General features: G+C 33.3%; 1 protein-coding gene across 2 annotated transcripts in view; it reads left to right on the forward strand.

Moving 5' to 3' along the window:
• CNBD1 (cyclic nucleotide binding domain containing 1) overlaps positions 1 to 22,246 on the forward strand; it is a 565,408-nt gene that overhangs the window by 514,624 nt on the left and 28,538 nt on the right. The window contains exons 11-12 of one of the 2 annotated variants that reach the window (XM_023222918.1): positions 42 to 109; positions 18,788 to 18,979. In XM_023222918.1, the coding sequence (XP_023078686.1) occupies positions 42 to 109; positions 18,788 to 18,979 (260 nt within the window). Of the gene's footprint in view, positions 1 to 41; positions 110 to 18,787; positions 18,980 to 22,246 lie in introns of those variants that run through there. The other variant, XM_023222919.1, reaches the window with a different exon arrangement.

The raw sequence follows: 22,246 nt of genomic DNA on the forward strand, positions 1-22,246 counted from the left end.
TTTTGATGGTATTCTAAGTGTTTTCTTTTGTTTTCATCTAGAATTAGACCCAGTGACCAAGCAACTTATGCTCCAAACAGCAAAACCAACTTTTGGCCATCTGACAGATGTAAGTAAAATGTTCAAGTTATAATAAATGTAATTCATAGTAATGAAATGCAAACATTTATTGTTTTTTCATATCTGGTAGCCTTCCTATTAAGGTAAGTGTAATGTTATCTGATCTAGAGAATAATGACATAAGACATTTGTAAAAGTTCTTATAATGAACCATCCACCTACTTATGTGTTTTAATTTTACTCTAAGGTACTATTTTTGGTAAAATATTTATAACATCCTTAAAAAACTTTCAGTCTGTCTCAACAAAATTATTCTTGTAATAATCCTTACCTCAAAGAGTTTTATATTTTTAGAGTGTAATATAAACATTTAAATAGATATTTCAAAGGTCAGGGGTCACCTTTTTTTTTTTTTTTTTTTTTTAGTTTTATTGTGTCCATTTTATATGACTAAAATATTACTTGTAGTTTGAACAAATACATCTCATGCCAATCTCTATAAAATTAATATTATAATATGCCCATAGAATGCATAAAGAAACACTATGCATTAGTTCATTCTAGAATATTTAATAACCTATACAAGAAATGTGATTAAAACTTCGAACAAGTTGTTAGTATAATGAATATGAACAACATTCAAGACAATAGCTTCCGTAAGAGTCTGGAGAAGTCCAGATGGCCTTCGTGAAAAGACTGCAAAACCCAAATGACCTCAGCTCTCACGGCCACATATATAGAGTGGGTGTCTGTAAAAGGTGGCAGACTGTGATGTGTGATATAAGGATGTTAAAAGAAGCCAAAGGGAGAAGGAAATGGATTGGCAGTTTACCCAAGTAGGATCTGGGAGGAACAGAAATACCTAAAGGAGTTTTTAAAAGATTAAATTGTTTATAGTGTGGTGCTAAATGTCTCTGTCTCCTAACGAAATCCTTAGTGAAATCCATCTGACTCATTCTGATGTTTTCAGTGTTTCCTTATGGTTGAATTTGAACACATACTGTGTCTTCCTTTTTGACTAAAGTGTAATGAGAACAGTAGTTCCCCCAAAGAGGGCAATATTGGGGTTAAAATTTGAGAGCTTATCTGCTATTTGTGAATTAGGGTGCAACTTTCAGTTGTCTATGGATTAAATCATCTTGATGAAAGTGCAATGAGTGTTTCCTTGCCATGGTTACCAAATGACTCAAATGATGGTAGTTGGTGTGTGACCTCAAGGAGAAGGACATTATGAGGTGAACATTTGCTAGTTTGTACCAACAAAAATTGCATATTCCCTGAATTTAAGTTCTAACTACTGACTCCGTTGATACAAGTGGAGCTTTGCCTGAATCAGCTGAGCGGGACAAGTTTGGAGTTTAGGGAAGATACTTTCTTTATAGCTAAGCCATCAGACTGGGATAGGAAACAATAGTCCAAAAAGTATGTAGAAAAGAGTCTCCTCAATTCCTTAGTTGGGACAGGATCTTAAATCTTTGTAAATCTTGGATGTTGTCTTCCCCTTAAGATTTTTTTTTTTTTTTTTTTTTCCCTCTGGTGGGGAGGAAAGGAGAGGAAAACATGTTTTTCTGTAGGAAATACAGCAGTGATAGATGTTACTCAGCAGGATTAGTGGGGATAGGAAACGCTGGAAAGGACTGACTAACTGGCCAGAACTGCCACCCTCCTAAGAAACCTCGATTATGCCTTCCAGGGATCCAGGCATAGTGAGGAGTGTGATGTATCAGGATAGCAGATATTTGAAAGGCAGTGGAAAAAGCAAAATGAAGCAAGGAGATACTCCTAGGTTGGAAGTGTGTCTAGAGATATGTAGAAGAAAATAGACATTTCTAATTAAATTCTTTTAAGCAGTTTGAAGTGTCAGTTTTGCAGTAAACCTTCTGTCTTCCTTCAAAGTCTTCAATTGCTCACTAATGATTTTGATGTAAATAGATTTATTTTTAAATTCTGAGTAGAAAAATGTGCCAACTGAAATTTTCAGTTTCGTGGAGGCAAGAACAGATGCCACATATTAAGCCAGCCACATCTGTTAAACCATGTAGCACAGGAAAAATAAAAGGAAACTTACTTTATTCTGGCAATATGTTAGTGATTGTTCAAGTGTTCAATTTTAATTGTGCATTTGTCACTCTGTTGTTTTGTGACAGTTCTCAGGCTACTTTGAACTTTGCTTTTTTTCTCAGCAGGAGCATCTATTTCAGTACTTTACACAAGCTAGCATTATTTTAACTAATTCCAGCAGGGTCAAAATTAAATGAGTAGGTTATTTATCTCTATAAAACACCCACCTGCATATGTTATGCACTTGCTTCATACTGATCAGCATTTTTCCATAGACACGGTGATATGGTTTGGCTGTGTCCCCACCCAAATTTCATCCTCAATTCCACATGTTGTGGGAGGGACTCGGTGGGAGGTAATTATTCAATTACCATGAAGGCAGATCTTTCCCTTGCTGTTCTTGTGATAGCTAATAAGTCTCACAAGATCTGATGGTTTTAAAAAAGGGAGTTTTCCTGCACAAGCTCTCTTCTCTTGTCTGCTGCCATGTGAAACGTGCCTTTCACCTTCTGCCATGATTGTGAGGCCTCCCCACCCACATGGAACTGTGAGTCTAATAAACCTCTTTCTTTTGTATATTGCCCAGTCTTGGCTATATCTTTGTCAGCAGCATGAAAACAGACTAATATACATGGAATTATTTTGACTAGTTTATTAAATGGGGAGTTTCAGACATAGCTCAGTTTTGCCTGAATAATGATTGGATGATTAAACAAAGTCAAACTTTTATGTATGGTGCCACAAAGAGAACCTTTATCAATAGGACCTCACTCCTGCCCACTTGTTCAAATAATATTTAATTCTCCTGTGTTTACTTCTAAAAACATCATTATGTAAATTACAATTAACTTACAATCTGGAATTGACAATTGTCTATAGAGTGAATTTAAGTTGAAGGGTTTTATTATCCATATGAATATTCAGTTTTCTCAGTCACATGTGTAAAAAAGACTATTATCTACTCACTAAACTACATTGTCACCATTGTTATAAATTAGGTGACTATGTATATATAAGTTATTATAGTCTTTATTTTACAAAATAGTTGCATTTGTCTATCCCCATCTTGATGCCACAGTTATTTAATTTGGGGGTTTTTATATAAATTTTGATATATTTAGTGGAGTAAATCCTCCTACTTTGTTCTTTCTCATGGCTGTCTTATCAATTCCCCTCTCTTTTGGATTTACATTTAAGTTTTGGAAACAAATTGGCTTGTCAATATCCACAAAAATAACCTACTGTAATTTTAAGGTTTTATTTTTATCTTTGCTTTTCACTGGTTTTACTTTGGTGTGCTTACATATGGTTTTGATTTTATTCCTACTACTTCTGTTTAGGTTTTACAGGTTTTACAGCTTTTTTGAATGTATGCATTTGTCTTTCATTAGCTTGAGAAAATTTTCAGCCAGAATTTTATCAAATAATTCTCTGCTTCGTTCTTTTTTCTCTCCTTTTGGGGCTCCATTTAAACATACATGAGAAATTTTGCCTGTATGTGTCTTTCCTCCTACATATTTTTTGGGTATTTCTTAATCTTTTAATCTCTATTTCAGTTCTCATATTTTAATTGCTCTTCCTTCCTGTTTATTAATTCTATTGTCTGCTCTTTTTAATTTGGGGTTGATCTATCTATTGAATTCTTCATTTCCAATTATATAGATCCCAATTATCAGGTGATATTCTATATTTTTTATCCTTTTAGTCCAACTTTTCTACTATTTCTTGAACATATCAAAGTTATTTTAAACTTCTTGTCTACTAACGTTAATATCTGAATCTTTGGTGCATCAAGATATCTAATTGTATTTTTTTTCCTGGTTCTCTGTCACATAGTCTTGCTCTTCTTATACTTGGTAATTTTCAGTTGAATGCTGGATATTTTGTACAAAAATTTTATAGACTTCAAATAATAACTTCTTCATGATAGGATTATTAATTTCTTTGTAGGCAATTGGAATGGGGGATTGATCACTTTAAGCAATCAGGGAAAATTGAGCCCACATCCCAAGAGTGGCAAGCCTCAGTCTACTTCTTCATCCCTGTTACTCTTCAGGGTTTTCAATGGGATTGGAAAATATCACTTGGGCCTCACCCCTGTCAAGTCCTAAACTCTAATTTTGTTTCTTTAAGGAAGACTGATGAAATCTCAGCATTTTCCCAACAGCTTTTTGGCTTAGCTTTTGAGCCTTTTGCCCTGCACAGGCATCTTGATGGAATAATCATGTGTTTGAGTCCTTTAAAGTCCCTTAAAGTCTCTAATTTTGTCACTGTAGACACGTGAGACTACCCAAAGCTCAGCTGGTTTCTCTGTTCTCTAGCAATGTACCTCCTCTGCCAAGGCAAATTCCTTGAGCAGCATCAGTAACAGACGCCAAAATAGTAGTCAGTTCCACGTTGATACTTCAACTTCTGTAGATTATCATGCCTTTATGACTTCATGAAATTAGCACATCTCTGAAGACTTTAAGGACATAATTTTCCCCCCAGCTCAGCAGGAGTATAATTGTGCTCAGCAGGAGCAATGGTCTATCACAAACTAACCTACTCTGTACAGAAGCAGAAATTCTGAATATATTTTACTGAAAAAGATCAAGTGAAACCTGATCTCTAGGTTAGTTTTAATATTCTCTTTGGTCCTACCACTTCATTATGGATTTTTATCTGAAGGATGTGCCTAATTCAAAGTACATTTTGAAGAAAATGGTTGACATTGTTTTTCCCCAAAAATGATCCAAGACTACCTATTAGCTCACCAGTATCTGAAACATTGAAATAGAATCTCCTCTGCACCCACATGTTTTTCACCACAGGAATAATTTTATGTAAGACAATTAGTTTAACTATCCTGTCTTTTAAACTTGTATATTCTAAGATTTTGCCAGGGGCAAGAAATGGCAAAACTGTTTTCTCTCAATTGATACTTTGTAGAATAAATTGAGTTATTTCAAAGAAGGTAATTGGTGCCCATGATTTGGTAAATAAATGAGGTTCAGGGAAAGCAACAGAAATAACATAGATATAAGAGTAATTGTTGACAGAATGTGGAAAAAAAGTTACAGAGAGATTAAAGACCACACGTTGAATTAGGGATGACTCACTAAGTTGAAAAAAGGAGCAGAGTGAATAAGAAAAAAGCATTTAAAACATAGTAAGTCAAGTTTAATATAATTGTCTACCAAAATAATAATGAATTTTACCCTAGGCATAGAATAAAACTTATTGGAAGAATAGTAATTTTAAAAGTGTGAAAAGATAGTTGGGACACTTTGTAGCTGGTGAAAAGTCATTCTGTGATTACTCTTGAACTAAATCAGATTTGTAATAGAGCAGAACAATTTGATTTAGTTTTTAAAGATAAATGTCAAAAAGTTTACCCTAGTTATTTAAGAGATATGTAGTAAATCGGAAGGCAGATGGAAAATTAAGAAGTTTCTTCTTATTCGGGCCTTTCCTAGTCCTGAGGTTCATCTGCCAGTGAATATGTTGCTTGCTGAAATTTTCTGAAAAGTCTCCATTAAAACATATGTGTTGCATACAAAAAAAGGAATGATTAAATTCTCTCTGAAAAAGTCTGTTTATGATAACTGTTCCAATGTCTCCCATTTCACTTGACAGAAGTCAGGAGCACAGCAATAGTGAAGAGGGCAACACACAGCTAGGAGAACACATGCAGCCTGGAGACTGTGCTCTTGGCATTTCCTGCTTACTTGAGTTGTTGACATTTAAAGACAGAAAAGAACATGGGATAGCAAAACGGAAGAAGCTTGTAGGCGTAATGTTTCTTCACCCCACAATGCCTGTGGTATGTGTATCTTTTCCAGCTTCTTTTTTGGCACACGATGGGTGACAAGTTACAGAGCAGACTGAACTTTCAAAATAAAGAAAGGGATTATTTTTGTTTTCTCATATTTTTTTCCTATTTAGCTTATTCAAAACAAATACATGAGTCTCAACATGTAATACATGACAGGCTCCCCTCTGGGGCTTTCTGAGGTTATGTTTTTTTCTCCCATGACCCTCTGCAGTTTCTAACCCAGGATATTTCAAATGGATGTCAGACACTTACATTTTTAAAAATTTCATAAAAGATTATGCGAAAACTCCTTTCAAACTTGGGAACATTTTCCTGGCATAAATTCTAAACTTAAATAAATAAATAAACTCTTGTTGTTTGATCCTGAAATAAAAGCCAAACTAATTTTTAAGACCCTTAGACAAATCCAAGTTGCCTGTTTAAGTCTGTATACTTTTCTTATCGTAGCCCTTATCTTTCAAAAGATGAAGATAATCCTATTTTAGTTCCACTAGCTCTTAAAACAGTTGGTTTTGTACTGGATAAGAAAAAATAAAAGAGTAATGTTAGAAAAAGTCAGGAAGGATAACCCAGAAATAATTGTCACTTATTTTCACTCGGTTAAGAATCGGTGGTTGAAAAGTTTTGAAAACATGCCATTTAGCCCTTTGCTTAGATGTAAAACTTTTAAAACTCTCCTTTAAAAAACCCTTTTAAAATGTACATATTATGGAAAATATACAAAAATAAAGATGAATATAATAAATGACTAAATTTTTGTTGAAAGTGATATTGTATCTCCTTTTATCGAGGTATCCATATCAACACATGAGCACACATGCATGCAGACACAACAGCCTCTAAGACAAGGTGAAAATATGCACACCACAGTATATTGTTTGGTGAAGCCCTGTTATCTGATGGCTCTGTCCATCCATATTAGATTGCTTTGGCTTTTGCTGAATTTGTTCTATGTGATAGCACAGCCTAATGTGAGGACATTATTACCAGAAATGTCAGAGCTCTTCTGACAGTACTATAAGGATGTAGGTGCAGATGAAATTTCCAATATTCTTTTTATTAAGAAATATGGGACATGTTTTTCCGGTTATAGTGCCAGGAATAGGTCTTCTCCTGAATGACTACTTTGTTTTTATTTCAAGGATACTATGACCCATTGAATGAATCACTGATCCTTCTAGATCAATCCTACTAGAAAGCTTTGGCCTAAATTTGTCACCCGTCTCCATCAGATGTACAGGAACACTTGTAATGTGCTCAGTGTACTCATCTCACTTCTGACATCAGCTCATTTTCCTATCCTCATTCTCCCTCTGTCCCAATTTTTTTCAGTCAGCATATATTTTATTTTGAAATTATATATATATATGTAATGTGTTGCTATATATATATACACACATATATGTATATATACAATAAGCTCTTTAAAGATACATCTTTTAACACAAACAATAAATAAACTGAATCCAGATTTATTACCTAGTGCCAACTATCTAATTTAAATCATTTTAATTTTAATCAATATAACCAAAATGATATAATTTTGTGATAATATTCTTTTGATTACTAGTGTGTTATTTAATTTATGGTTTCTATAATAAATAAAGAAATATAAAAATAAGATTATTACCAGATAATTTTAGAAACAGTATATTTTTTGTTCATTTGCTTAATAATAATGTATAATAAAGGAGAATGGACTGAAGAAATAATTATACTATTAATATAATTCAGAAAATATTTTAATTAAGTAGATAAAATAGACTGTTATTTTTAGATATCTTTTAAATAATCTGAATAGATCAGCACTTAATTTTTTAATATAGTCAATTTATTCTATTACATTTCCAGTCATAAACATTATAATTACAGTAGATTGTTCAAACTGTGTGATACATGATTTTTAAATTGCAAACTGAAATTTTCTTCAAGAGAAATGTAGATAAAAGCTAGAAACACAGAGGAATTTTCCAAAACTCTAGCATGACTGTGTTACTTTATATTTCTACCATATCAATTATAAAGTTTAAGAAGTGAAAAACAAATACTAAGTTCCATTTGAAAAGTACTCTGATTCTAATTTGAACAAATCTCTTTTAAAAGTATTCTTGATTTAATATTCTTTTCATGCATAATTATTGTGAGAAATTCTTTTAATTACAGTTTTCCAGAAGACAAAACAATCTAAAGCAAATTTCCAGAATGTGGCAATGATTTGTGCTTTTAAAAACAGGTTTTCAAGACATGTCCCTTATTGGAACAATTATTTTTGCATAAATAATTTAAAAACAATAAAGAGATTCTCTATTGTTTTAACAGAAGTTGTAGTTTCGAAAAAAAACAAGGCAGCCATGCTTTTGAATTTACAATGAAATTACCATTTTTGCCTTTTGTGTATGTAGGATACAATATATTATTACTCATGAAATGCACAAAGTACAGATAGTGAACACAAATTGGTGAATTTATGCCTGTTATTCAATGTATAATTAATGTTGTTAGGCTTTTCTTTTTGTAAATTTATAAGAAATACTGATAAATGTATCTATCCATAAATAAATCATGTACATATGATAAAATCTGTATTTAACAAAATGACAGAGGAGTTTACCAAAGCTATACTACTTACCTGTGTTGACAACCCTCAAGAGCTAATGACCCAAAAGTGTCCATCGTAATTGTCTAAACTCTATTTAGTAAGAAATTCAAGTCACCATATGAAATATTTATGTTTTATTCCATAGACAAAAATTGACAGTCTAATATAGGACAGGTTCTATTGTTAGTCACACTGACTTAATTCAGTGCTTATCACTTCCACATATGTAGTGACTTTCTAATGGCCATGAATTTATTCTCAGGACCAAAGGCTGCAATTCTAAGGAAAAATATAATTTCCTACTTCAGAATTGGATTTTTTTCATATCTTAGAAGATTAGTGTTCTTCACATTTAGAGGGTTTACTAAAAATCCAAAGTCACTTATTCATGTTTTTTTCCACATACTTTCACATAGTGATAAATATTTAGCTATGTTTAGATCCGTCTTTAAACTAAAATGATTCAGGATTTAATTGCATGAGAACTCTACATATATGTATATGAGAGAGAAAAAAGGTGAGAATGGAAAAGAAAGGAAGTAAAGAGAGTTTGAGCGATGGGCTGGTAGACATAGACATTTGCAAAATTGAACTTATAACAATGATATACATCAACTGAATAGCAATTACAGTAATCCTGGAAATTTGTAACATAAAAATCAAAATACCAATGTGATATTACCAGTGTTTGTGGCATTCCATTCTTAAAATATACTTGTAAACTTTTAGATTAAATTATCATATGCATATAATAAAATCATACAGTTCTTAAGTGTACTGGACAATGAATTTGTATTAAGTGGCAGCACTCACGTAACCACTTCAAAGTTCCTAATATAGAATACAACTAGCACTCAAAAAAAACCTCCTTCATTTCTACTCCCAATCATTGATCTTCCCCAAAGGTAACAATTCATCTAATTTTCTGATAAGATTAGTTTTACCTGTTCTTGAACTTTATATAAATGGAACTATGTACTGTGCATTATTGTGCCACTGGCTTTGCCTTGCTAGTGCTATGTCTATGTAATCTATCAGTCAACACTGATGTGTATAGCAGCTGTTGGTTCTTTTACACTGACAAATTATAATTCATGATGTAAATATGCTACTATTTCATGGTACAATTATATACAATTGATTCCACCATTTATAAGCAGTTGTGTTTTTTTTTTTAAGTTTTTAGTTATTAAGAATACTGCTGTGAATCCTAGTTCCAGGAAAGAACTACCTGGACTCTTCCCTAACTCTCTTTCTAAATGCAGCTAGAGAGTCTGAACAGAAAGCATATGGCAACTATTGACCATTCTGAAAAGTAAACAATGACGTTTAAATTGGGGAAGAAGATCAGAATTCAAAATTATACCAAACTGGCATGAGTTTACCATTTTTCTCCTTTGTTATTCATGTTGCTTGGCCCAGTAGGTGGGCACAGCCTCAGAATTACAAAGCAGAGTGAGGTAACTAATGCCTAAGCTTTCTGGCCAAAGACATGGGAAGAAGAACCACAGGGAACTGGAAAATAACAGAGAGATAAATGAAAGCACTCACAAAAGTGACCCCATAAATTTGAGAATTCCTAAGCGCACACTAGAGCCACACATGCAAAGATTTGTTCCTCATAGGCATTAAAAAAGACTGAAGCTGAGTCAGCAGATAGACTACCACCCTTGCTGGCCACTGGATTGCCACACATCAAGGAGCACTTCAAAGACTGAAAACTGAACAGACTATGAACCATAGCCCACACAGGGCGTGTTGGAACTTGCAACCTAAATCTAACCAGGCTATTGCCTGTTTAAACACAATGTCATCATTCTCAAAGGGATTGAAATAAGACCTATATATTACAATTATATAAAATACAGAATAAATTTTACTATAAAATATAAAATTAACTACACATCCAAAATAAAATATATGTATATGGGTATATGTGTGTATGTGTTTATATAAATGTGTGTGTATTTGTGTTGGTGAATATAATCGTGCCTTATTTGGATGTGGAAAATGACATATTGATTCATTCTTTTTATCCCTTATGTTTTAAAATGTATTTTTCTGACTCATTACACTGGTTTGTACATCCAAACAAACTGGTGATAAATGAATGAAGTGATGACAAAAGAGTTTCCATATTTCACTCTCTTTCTAAATGCAGCTAGAGAGTCTGAACGGAAAGCATATGACAACTATTGACCATTCTGAAAAGTAAACAATGACGTTTAAATTGGGGAAGAAGATCAGAATTCAAAATTATACCAAACTGGCATGAGTTTACCATTTTTCTCCTTTGTTATTCATGTTGCTTGGCCCAGTAGGTGGGCACAGTAGGTGTGCCACAGTAGGTAGCACAGTTTGCTACATGTTTGTATGTATGTACCCTGTCAGATCAAGAGAATTCTCTAAATTTTTGGTTTGCTGAGGGCTTTTATTAAATGAATGTTAAATTATACAAACTGTTCTGCATGTATTATTCTGAAAGAATAATAAAATTTATCTTTGTTATTTTAAAATAAGATTCTGATGCCTTTTCACATGTTAAAGTAACATTAGCTTATGTAATAAAATCAATTTGGTATTGTTTTATTATAAATCTGTGTTGGGTATAGTAATTCCTTATTTAACATTTTGGGATCTAAATAAGTGTGATGGCCATGTAATTTTTCTTTCCTTAAATTTCTTCAAATTTTTATTTTTAGAGATAGTGTCTCACTGTCACCCAGGCTAAAGTACAGTGGCATAATCACAGCTCACTACAGACTCAAACTTCTTTACTCACGCAATCCTTCTGCCTCAGCATCCTGAGCAGCTAGGACTACTAGTGTGTACCACTATGACTGGCTAATTTTATTTTTGTTGAGACGAGGGTCTTGCTATATTGCCCAGGCTAGCCTCTGACTCCTGAACTCAAGCAATTATCCTTTCTTGGCTTCCTAAAGTGCTGGTATTTCAGGTAGGAGCCAGCATGCCCGGCCTCTTTCTTTTAACATATTTGTCCATTTTGTACAAATGTTTTGCTGGGTTTTTAAAATATTTTCAGAAGCTTTTAAACAATTCTATGAAAGAGTTTATTCTAAAATGACAGTATTTCTTTTTTAGATTTTTATAAAATTTAATTGAGTAGCCAAGTGGGCCCTGGGTCATAGATTAAATCCTTTAATATAAAGTTATTTATATTTTAAAATGTCTTTTAATGTTGCTTCTAGTAAATTGTATTTTTCAAGAAATCTGTCCATTTACTTTCATTATTTTGTGCCTTCTATACTGTAGTTGAGAAGACAGTGTAAGTCTTGTTCCTTTATGAAGGTAATGTTTATTCTTTGACTAGTTGTAAGTATTTTATTTATTTTTATTGATTTATTATACTTGTACATATTTTGGGAGTACATATGATATTTTGGTACCTGTTTACAATGAGTAATGATAAAATCAGGTAATTTGGAGTATTCATTACCCTAAATGTTTATCTTTTCTTTGTGTTGGCAATATTGCAATTTTTCTCTTCTAGTTATTTTGAAACCCACGATCTATTAGTCACTATTATTTCTCTACCCTACTACCAAATACTAGAACTCACAGCTTCTATTTATCTGTATTTTTGTACCCGTTAACCAACTTCTGTTTATCCCTTTCTTTTCACTTCCCTTCCCAGCCTCGGTTAGTCACCTTTCTACTCTCTAACACCATGAGATCCACTGCTTTAGCTCCCACACATGAGAGAAAACATATCATATTTGTCTTTCTGTTTCTGGCTTATTTTATTTAACATAATGGAACCTCCCCGTCCATCCAGGTTGCTGCAAATGACAGGATTTAATTTTGTATGATGGAATAATATTCCATTGGGTGAATATAGCACATTTTCTTTATCCGTTCATCTGCTGATGGACACAAGTTGCTTGCATATGTTGTATTATAAATAGTGCTGCAGGAAACATGGGAGTTCAGATAGTTCTTCAAAATATATATTTTTTTCTTTTGGATATATACTCGTCAGTGGAATGGCTGGATTACATGGTAGATACACTTTAAGATTTTTTAGGAACTTCCATAATATTTTCCCGTAGTGTCTGTACTAATTTACATTTCTACCGACAGTGTACTAGCATTCTCCTCTCTCTCCATCCTCTTCAACACTTGTTATCTTCACTGTTAAATGTCATTCTACCAAATGTGAGGTGATATCACATTGTTGTTTTGATTTGCATTTCCCTGATTACTGATGTTAAGTGGTTTTTTTTTTTTTTTTCATATATTTGTTGGCTGTTTGTATGTCTTTGCTTGATAAATATCTATTAATTTCCTTTTACCATTTTAAAACGTGATTATTTATTTATTTATTTATTTGCTGTTGGGTTGTTTGAGTTCCTTGTATATTCTGGATATTAGTCCCTTATTGGATGAATGGTTTACAAATATTTTCTCCCATTCTGTAAGCTGTCTCTTCACTGTATTGACCATTTTCTTTGTTAGGCAGAGGATTTTTAGCTTGATATAATCAAATTTCTCTATTTCTGCTTCTGTTGCCTATACTTTTGAAGTCTTACCCAAAAAAGTTTTGCCCAGATCAATGTCCTGTACTGTTTCCCCAGTGTTTTATTTTCATATTTCAGGTCATACATTTAAGTCTTCAATCCATTTTTTAGTTGGTTTTTATACATGATGAAAGATTGGGCACTAGTTTTATTCTTATGCATATGAATATTCAGTTTTCCAAGCACTATTATTAGAGTCTGTCATTTCCCCAATGTATGCTCTTGGTGTCTTTGTCAACAATGAATTGGCTGTTAGTACATGGGTGTGTTTCTGAGTTATTTATTCTGTTCCATTGATCTATGTGTCTGTTTTTAATGACAGTATCATGCTGTTTTGGTTATAAAAGCTTTGTAGTATAATTTGTAGTATAATCAGGTAATGTGATACCTCTAGCTTTGCTCTATTTGTTCAAGGTTGCTTTAGCAATTTGAGGTTGTCTGTGCTTCCATATGAATTCAAGGATTGTTTTTTCTGTCTCTGTGAAGAATGATTCTTGGTATTTTGATAGGAATTGCATTGAATCTCACTTTAGGTAGTATAGACATTTTTACAATATTCTTACAATCTATAAGCATGGGATATCTTTCATTTCTTTGTGTCCTCTTTAATTGCTTTCATCAATGTTTTATTGTTTTCCTTGTAGAGATCTTTTACTTCTTTGGTTAAATCTATTTCTAGGTAGGGCTTTTTGTAGTTATGGTAAATGGTGTTTTTTTCCGATATTTTTTTCAGATTGATTGCTGTTAGTGTATATAAACACTACTGATTTTTGCATGTTTACTTTGTATTCTGTAAATTTACTTAACTCGTTTATTCCTTCTAACAGTTTTCTGTGGAGTAATTAGGTTTTTCTAAATATAAAATTATGTCACCTCCAAACAAGGATAATTTGACTTCTTCCTTTACAATATGGATGCCCTTTTTTTGTCATGCCTAATTGCTCTGGCTAGGGTTCCAGTACTACGTTGAATAGAAGTGGTGAAAATGGATGTCCTTGTCTTGTTCCAGAGTTTAGTGGAAAGGCTTTCATTTTTTCCCCATTCAGTGTGATATTAGCTGTGAGTTTGTCATATATGGCCTTTATTGTGTTGAGGTATGTTCTTCTATACTTAATTTGTTAAGAGTTTTTGTCATAAAGGAATGTTGAATTTTTTTCATTTCTTTTTCAGCATCTATTAAAATGATCACATGGTTATAGTTCTTGATTCCTTTGATGTGATATATCTTGTTTATTAATTTGCATATGTTAAATAATCTTTGCATCTCTGGATGAATCCACTTGATCATGGTGAATGACGTTTTTAATATGTGTTCATTTCAGTCTTCTAGTATTTTGTTGAGGATTTTTGCATCTATGTTCATCAAGGATATTGGCCAGCAGTCTTCTGTTTTTAAATGTCCTTATCTGGTTTTGGTATCAGTGTAATGCTATGTTAGTAGTATAAATTAGGAAGAATTTCCTCCTTTTAAATTTTTTGATATAGTTTTTATAGAATTGGTTTTATTTCTTCTTTAAATGCTTGGTAGAATTCACCAGTGAAGCCATCAAGTCCTCGGCTTTTCTTTGATGGGAGACTTATTACTACTCCAATTTGCATTCTCATCATTTTTCTGTTCAGATTTTCTATTTCTTTATGGTTCAATTTTGGTAGATTTTAGTCTTAGGTTTTCAAACTATTATGTATCCAGATGTGAATTTCTTTAGATATCTATCTATCTATCTATCTATCTATCTATCTATCTATCTATCATCAGTCTTTGTTTATCCATAGATGTATCTATCTAGAGATAGATCTTTATTAAGGTTAAGAGAGATTTTTGAACCCATAACTTCATATTTTTGTTAGTTTTGGGAAATCTCTACCAATAATTCTTCAAATACTTCTTCTGCTTTAGTATTTTTCTTTTCTATTCCTGGGACTTTGATGTCAAGTACATTAGGCCTATGTAATATGTTTCTATAATATATATCCTGTTTTGTGTATTTTTTATGCTAGTTTTTCTATCTATGGTAACTTAGATGTTTTCTGTTGATACATCTTCCAGTTTACTAATCTATACTTTTTCTAATTTTCTTTTAAATTTATATATTTATTTCTATGATATTTAGTTTTATAATTCCAGTTTTCTGGTGTATTCATTATACTTTTATCTATTAATATCATAGTTATTTAAAAATTCATTTTAATACCATTATCTGGACCTTCCAGTGGGCCCTATGTATGCAATGTATACTTATAAGGGGATAAAGAGAGATTTGAAGACAGAAGAGGAAATAAAAGATAATGATGTGGTGATGCAAGCAGAGGGAGAAAAGGCAACGTGATGTGGGGCCACAAACTAAGGAAATGGTAGAGCTTCCAGAATCTGGAAAAAGTAAGTATATGGATGCGCTCCTAGAGCCTCTGGAGAGAGTACATCCCTACTGACGACATGATTTCAGTCCAATGAAACTTATTTTAAGAGAATAATTTACCAGTAAGTTAGTGGTTATTTGTTACAGCAATAATAGGAAATTAATATGGATACATTTAGATGAATGTTGGACTTTGTATATAAAATACTTACAAAACCTCTGAATAATGTTATTTTGTTTCAGAGAGAGTATCATCTTTTTTTTCTAGTTGGCAGAAAAGTGAAGGGAAGATTACCTTGATTTAATCAAGACTAGTCTATTTTCAGATTCCCCTCTTCTAGTATGTAGCCCTCTAGTGTCTCATTAAAAGCCAGGGGTTTTAACAAGGACATCTTCTCCTTCTTGGCACTATCAATTTATGAAACAGAGTTTGAAAATGCTCTTGACATCAGGGATGAAATTATCAAAGTAATGGTCCTTTTCTTCAAAGGACTCTAAATTAGACACAGACTCTAACACACCTGTGATCCAATAGCAAAACGGTTCAATTTTATGGCAGTTTGGGAGATAGTTTGAAGTCCCTCACATCCCCATGTTTTCAGTCTTTCCTCCAGATTCTGAAATTTAAAAATATTTATATTCTCAGACTCTTTTGCTGGTAGTGATGATCATGTGGCCTAGTTCCAACCAATGAAGTATTTAAAGGTATTCTCTGTAGAGGGCTTGACTTTTACAGAAATAGACAGTATCACGGAGAAAAAGGTTTTTGGCTCTTCCCATTCTTTCTGCTAGAACACAGGCTGTAACCATATTGTGACCATGTAGCACAAAAAGAGATGTTGTACCATAAAGACAGCAAGAGCTCATTTCTGAACTACATTGATGAATTGGACCAGTTACCTACAGACTTTACATACATATATTGAATGAAACTTGAATTTCTTTAAGCCATGAACGTATAAGGCTTCAATGCATTCTTTCCCAGAACAGGGGGCTATGAGGAAGGAACAACTAGTTTTAGTGGTGGAAATTATAAGGAAGTGTAGAGGGAGTGAATCTACATGAAAAATGTAGTATATTATCTAAGTATAGAAGAATAAGCAGGCCTTTTTATATGGTGATGGTAGGAAGTGGGGTGGTAATCTAAATTTGGAGCACCACATTGAAGCATTAACTTAGTAACGAAAACACAAGGTTGAAATGGAGAAAATGTGATAGATTTATATGAGACAGGAGGCTGGGAAGTTATCTGGTGTCACATTTTGCAAGAGGCTTGATTTTTATTCATCAGAATCTCCTCCTAGCATCACTAGAATGCCATAGGGATTTTTCAGTAGGAATTTATATAGTCCATGTTTCACCCAAATAACTTGTGAAAATAGATTGGTGGTATGAGTATAGGAAGGGTTTAATGCTGGTGACTTATGCCAGGTATGCTTAGTTCAGTGGCTTCAGAACTTGTATATTGAAATGATATAACATAAATGTAACTCTTCAGTAATATAATTTTAATATATTCTATAAACCTCCATATGGCATGAGCCTTTGATATTTTTAGAGGGATATCTATATCTATGTACAAGCACAGAGGGTAAAATCAACAAGAGTCCTCCTGTTTAGAGTCTCAAGGCCTTTAGTCAGTTGCACTATTTTATTTTTCTCTTGACCTTATAGAACTCCAGTTCATTGAACTTCTGGGCACAAAACTAGAGACATCTGTTCTGTTGAACTTTTCACAATTGATATGTTAATTAAAAATGACTTTTGGCTTTTAATGTTGTTTATTTTTCATAATATATATACCCTATGGCATTTCACAATGGGTGTTGTCTTATAAATATCAAATATAAATAAACAAAGCAAGCAATTCATTATTACTTCCCGACTAAAATTTGTACATGATGTAACTCTAAGCTTTTTCTTTCACCTCTATCTGGCCAGAATATTCTGGGATTTCCTCCAGAATAAAGATCAGCTCAGTGGGATTCATGCATCTGTCACATCTGGACTATCTCAATGCAGCCTAGTCAGTGTGCACAGAGGCCATGTGAAGGTCGTAGATTGCATAAAGTGTGACAGCCTGCCTATATTTTGCAGCCAAAAGCACAAGCATATTATCCAATTTCCTACTTTCGAATGCAGGATTCTTTTTATTACACCAACACCAACCACAAAACAATCAGGACAAATTTAGGCCAAGCTAGAAACCATTCAACAACCCTGTGGAAGGCAGGAGAAAGTAGACACCTAGTCCTTCCTTTGGAATCATGGCTTTTAAACAAAGATGATACATAGCTTGTGAGAAAAAATAGTAGCGCTGTACATAATAATAGAATAACATTGCAGAACAACAAAAACTACAGTGAACTTGCCTGAGTATGTGGATGACCTGCTCGGAGGTTTTCCTCTATTTTTTTTTCATATCTAGACTCTGAAAGGGGCTATCCCGTTCTAAAGACACTGAAGTTGGAGGAAGGGAGATCTGAGAAATAGTTGCTGTATATATAACAGACTATTGGAAAAATGAGGGTTGGTTATATTTTATAGACATAGATAGATATAGATGTAGATACAGATACATAGCGTGTTCCTAAAGAGCCACTTTTCAGACCTCAAGATTAAACATGATGCTTTATATTTCAAGATATACACATATATACTACAGACTGTCTGATAATATGTATTTATAGATAACATTGTATATCAAGCAAAAATAATAAAATTTAACATTATTAGAGGAACCAAAATGATGTTTTATGCATAATTCTGTCATAATTCTAACAATAAAAGAAAACAAATCTGAATTTACTGATTCATTTAATTCTCACCATAATAGGAAAACTACTGAATTACAAAAATAACTTGCTACAAAATAAATGATATTTATGAGATTTAATTATTCTAAATTTAATAAAACATAATAAAAGGGTATTTGTAAAAAGATTATAGTTTAGAAAAGATGAATATCAAGCAAATCTGACAAGTTACTTTTTCATAAATGTTAGATTAAAATGTCAAAAGTAGCCATTTATATGTCTAAGATTTTATCTGTAGTCTTTAACAGACTTTTATAGAACACTTACATTTAGAAAAGCTTTTTATAAATTCTTAGGAATACGAGAATTAAAAATAAATAAGAAAATCCCATTGCTTTAGCGGATGTCATAATCTATTTGAGGATAAAGTTATGTAATACCTTAATGGAGATAAAATTTGGGCCACACTGATGTATACTTTAGTTGTTTTCTTACGTGTGGGAGTAATGTTCTTTATCATCCACAAAACTGCTAGAAAGTGTACTACACGGTTTACATCTATTTTTTTTTTAACTCCATGACAATCCTATGAAACACAGAGAATTATGATTCCCATTTTGAAGATGATGAAACTGAGACTCAGAAAGATGAAGGATTTATCCAAAGCTGCACAGCTGACAGGGCTGGAAATGACACTTAAAGCCATGCTTGTCTGTCTGATTTTAGACACAATGCTTTTAACCTCTACTAATTATTCTCTGTACTGTTTCCAGAGAAAACTGTCTAAATAAACACCTCTGATTATGACACGTTATATGTTTTACATTTTTTCCAGTGACTGCTCTTTGCTTATAGAACCAAAACTAAATTTCTTAACATTGTATAAAAACAGATAAGCTCCTGCCCATTTATCTTGCCCCTTATCTCTCTTTACTGAGCACTTTGAAACTCTTTTATCCTACCACGCTGAATTCCTTTTAGTTGTAAGCATGCTGACTTGTGTATTTGTGTCTGTACTTATGCTGCTTGCTCTACCTTCAATATCCTTTTCCTCTTTTTTCTGTTTTTTTTTTTTCTTTTTGAAAAAAAATCTTGCTCTTTCATCCAGACTGGAGTGCAGTGGCATGATCTTAGCTCACTCCAGCCTCCACTCCCCAGGCTCAAGTGATTTTTCCCACCTCAGCCTCCCAACTAGTTAGGATGAAAGTTGTGCACCCCCATGCCCTGCTAAATATTTTTTTGTATTTTTTATAAAGATGGGGTTTCATCACCTTGCCCAGGCTGGTTTCAAATTCTTGGGCTCAAGCAATCCACCTACCTCATCCTCCCAAAGTGCTGGGACCATCAGCCACTGCCCTTGGCCATGAATATTCTTTTTTAATTTCATAACTTTATCCTTCAGAATAAGCTCCAGTGTCACTTGCATTCGTGAGACTTTGCTGATCCTTGAAGTTACTGACCACTGATCACCTTCCCCATTTGCTTCTATATCATCTACATCATATGATGCAAATATTTATTGGGATGTTTTAATTTGTATATTTTCCCCTACAATCACCAGACTTTAAACTCTCTGAGAGGATGGTTTTACATGTTTAGTTATGTTACTCTTGTATATGGCACATAATAAAATACATAGTAAACGTTTCCAAATGAATAAATTAATGATTTACTTTATAGATGAAAAAATTATTACCCATGGTTCTGGGTTACATGTAGTGAGATATATAAGAGAAGCTCATATTGCTTACACAGTACATTCAATACATGATTATAGATGATTTAGAAAGTCTTATATAGACTTGCATATTATTAAATGCCTATCACGTCTAAAACACATTCATTCATATCCATAGCTCATATGTGAAAGTCCAAGTGACTTAGTTACTAAAAGCCCCTGCCGATTTCTCCAGCATTTTCTCCTGCTATTTCTTCTTTATGTTTGTATTAGTCTGTTTTCACACTGATATAAAGAAATGCCCAAGACTGGGTAATCTTTAAAGGAAAGAGATTTAATTGACTCACAGTTCCACATGGCTGGAGAGGCCTCAGGAAACTTACAATCGTGGCGGAAAGTGAAGCAAACGTGTTCTTCACAAAGCAGCAGGAGAGAGAAGTGCAGAGAAAAGGGGAAAGAGCTCTTTATAAAACCATCAGAGCTCATGAGAACTCACTCACTATCATGAGAGCAGCATGGGAGAACTGCCCTATGATCCAATTACCTCCTACAAGGTCCCTCCCCTAACACATGGGACTTACCACTCAGATTACAATTCAAGATGAAATTTAGGTGGGGACAGAGAGCCAGACCATATCAATGCTCTACTCATGCTAAATTGCTTGAAATTTCCTAAATACACCATCTTATTTCACACGTCTGTGCCTTGCGTATGTTGCATTCTCTCATCAGCCTAAGTTCACCTTTGAAATCCTGCCTATGTGAAACTTTCTCTCTGAAGTCTTTCTTTTCCAATGTCCTCAGCACCCTTTGCTCCATGACAGCCACTTGCTGTGAAGGTTTTGCTGTCTCTTACCTGTTATATTCTGTTTTTGTTCCTGACATATAATTTAAATTTATGTATAACTTGTATGTAATCATTTCTTTCTACTGAAGTATAAGCTGCTTGGAGAAATGTCTTAAGACATTGGTCTGGGCAATGGATTTTCGGGCAAGACCTCAAAAACACAGGCAACAAAAGCAAAAATAGACCGATAGGATGACTTCAAACTAAAAAGTTTCTGGACAGCAAAGAAAATACTCAATAGAGTGAAGAGACAACCTATAGTATGGGAGAAATTATTAGCAAGCTACTCAACGGGGAATTAATAATCAGAATATATAAGGAACTCAAATAACTCCATGGCAAAAACAAAAAACAAAACAAAACAAAAAAAACCCAAATAATTAAAAAACCGCAGATGATCTGAATGGATATTTCATGAAAGAAGACATACGAATGGCTAACAAGTACATGAAAAAATTCTCACCATCACTAATAATCAGGGAAATGCAAATAAAAATCACAATGAGGCATCGTCTTCTATTTGGTAGGTTAGCCTTTATCAAAAAGTCAAAGGAGACTGAGCACGGTGACACACAACTGTAGCCTCATGACTTGGGAGACTGAGGCAGGAGGATGATGTGAGCCCAGGAGTTCGAGTCCAGCTGGGCTAACATGAGACACCATTTCTTAATTTAAAAATGTCAGATGATAACAAGTAGTGTTGGAGAGGATGCGGAGAAAGGGGAATGCTAATATACTGTTAATGGAAATATAAATTAGTACAACCACTATGGAAAACAGTGGTTTCATCACTGTTTAGTAGTGGTTGTACTACTTAAAAAAAAAAAATTAAAAATAGATCCACTATGTAATCCAGCAGTCTCACTACTGGATGTATAATCAAAGGAAAGGGACTCAGTATGTCAAACATATACCTGGGCTGCCATGTTTATAGCAGCAATATTCATAATAGCTATGATATGGAAGCAAACTAAGTGTCTATTAGTGGAGGAATGGATAAAGAAACTATTATATATAAAATTTTATTTTATTCCTTTTTATGTCTGAATAATATTCTATTATATATTATTCAGACATAAAAAGGAATACAATCCTGTCATTTGCAGCAACATAGATGGAACTGGAGGTCATTATGTTAAGTGAAATAAGCCTGGCATAAAAAGACAAATATTCACTATTTTCATTCATGTGTGGGAGCTAAAATAGTTGCACTCATGGAGCTAGAAAGTAGAATAGTTGTTAACGAAGGCTGGGAAGGGTGGACGGAGAATGAACAGAGGTTGGTTAATGGTATAAAAATACACTTAGATAGAAGGAATAAGTTCTAGTGTTTCATAGCACAGTAGGGTGACAACAGTTAAGAATAGTTTATTGTATATTTCAAAATACCTAGGAGAGAAGATTTAGAATGTTCCCAACACAAAGAAATTATAAGTATAATCATTGAAATTGTGGCTTCGAAATATTTAAATTAAGAAATTATTGATAAAAGGGAGTCAAGATTGAAGAAATTACTAGTAGGTAATAGATGTC

This window comes from Piliocolobus tephrosceles, chromosome 7 (genome assembly GCF_002776525.5).
Source record: "Piliocolobus tephrosceles isolate RC106 chromosome 7, ASM277652v3, whole genome shotgun sequence".
Taxonomy (NCBI): domain Eukaryota; kingdom Metazoa; phylum Chordata; class Mammalia; order Primates; family Cercopithecidae; genus Piliocolobus; species Piliocolobus tephrosceles.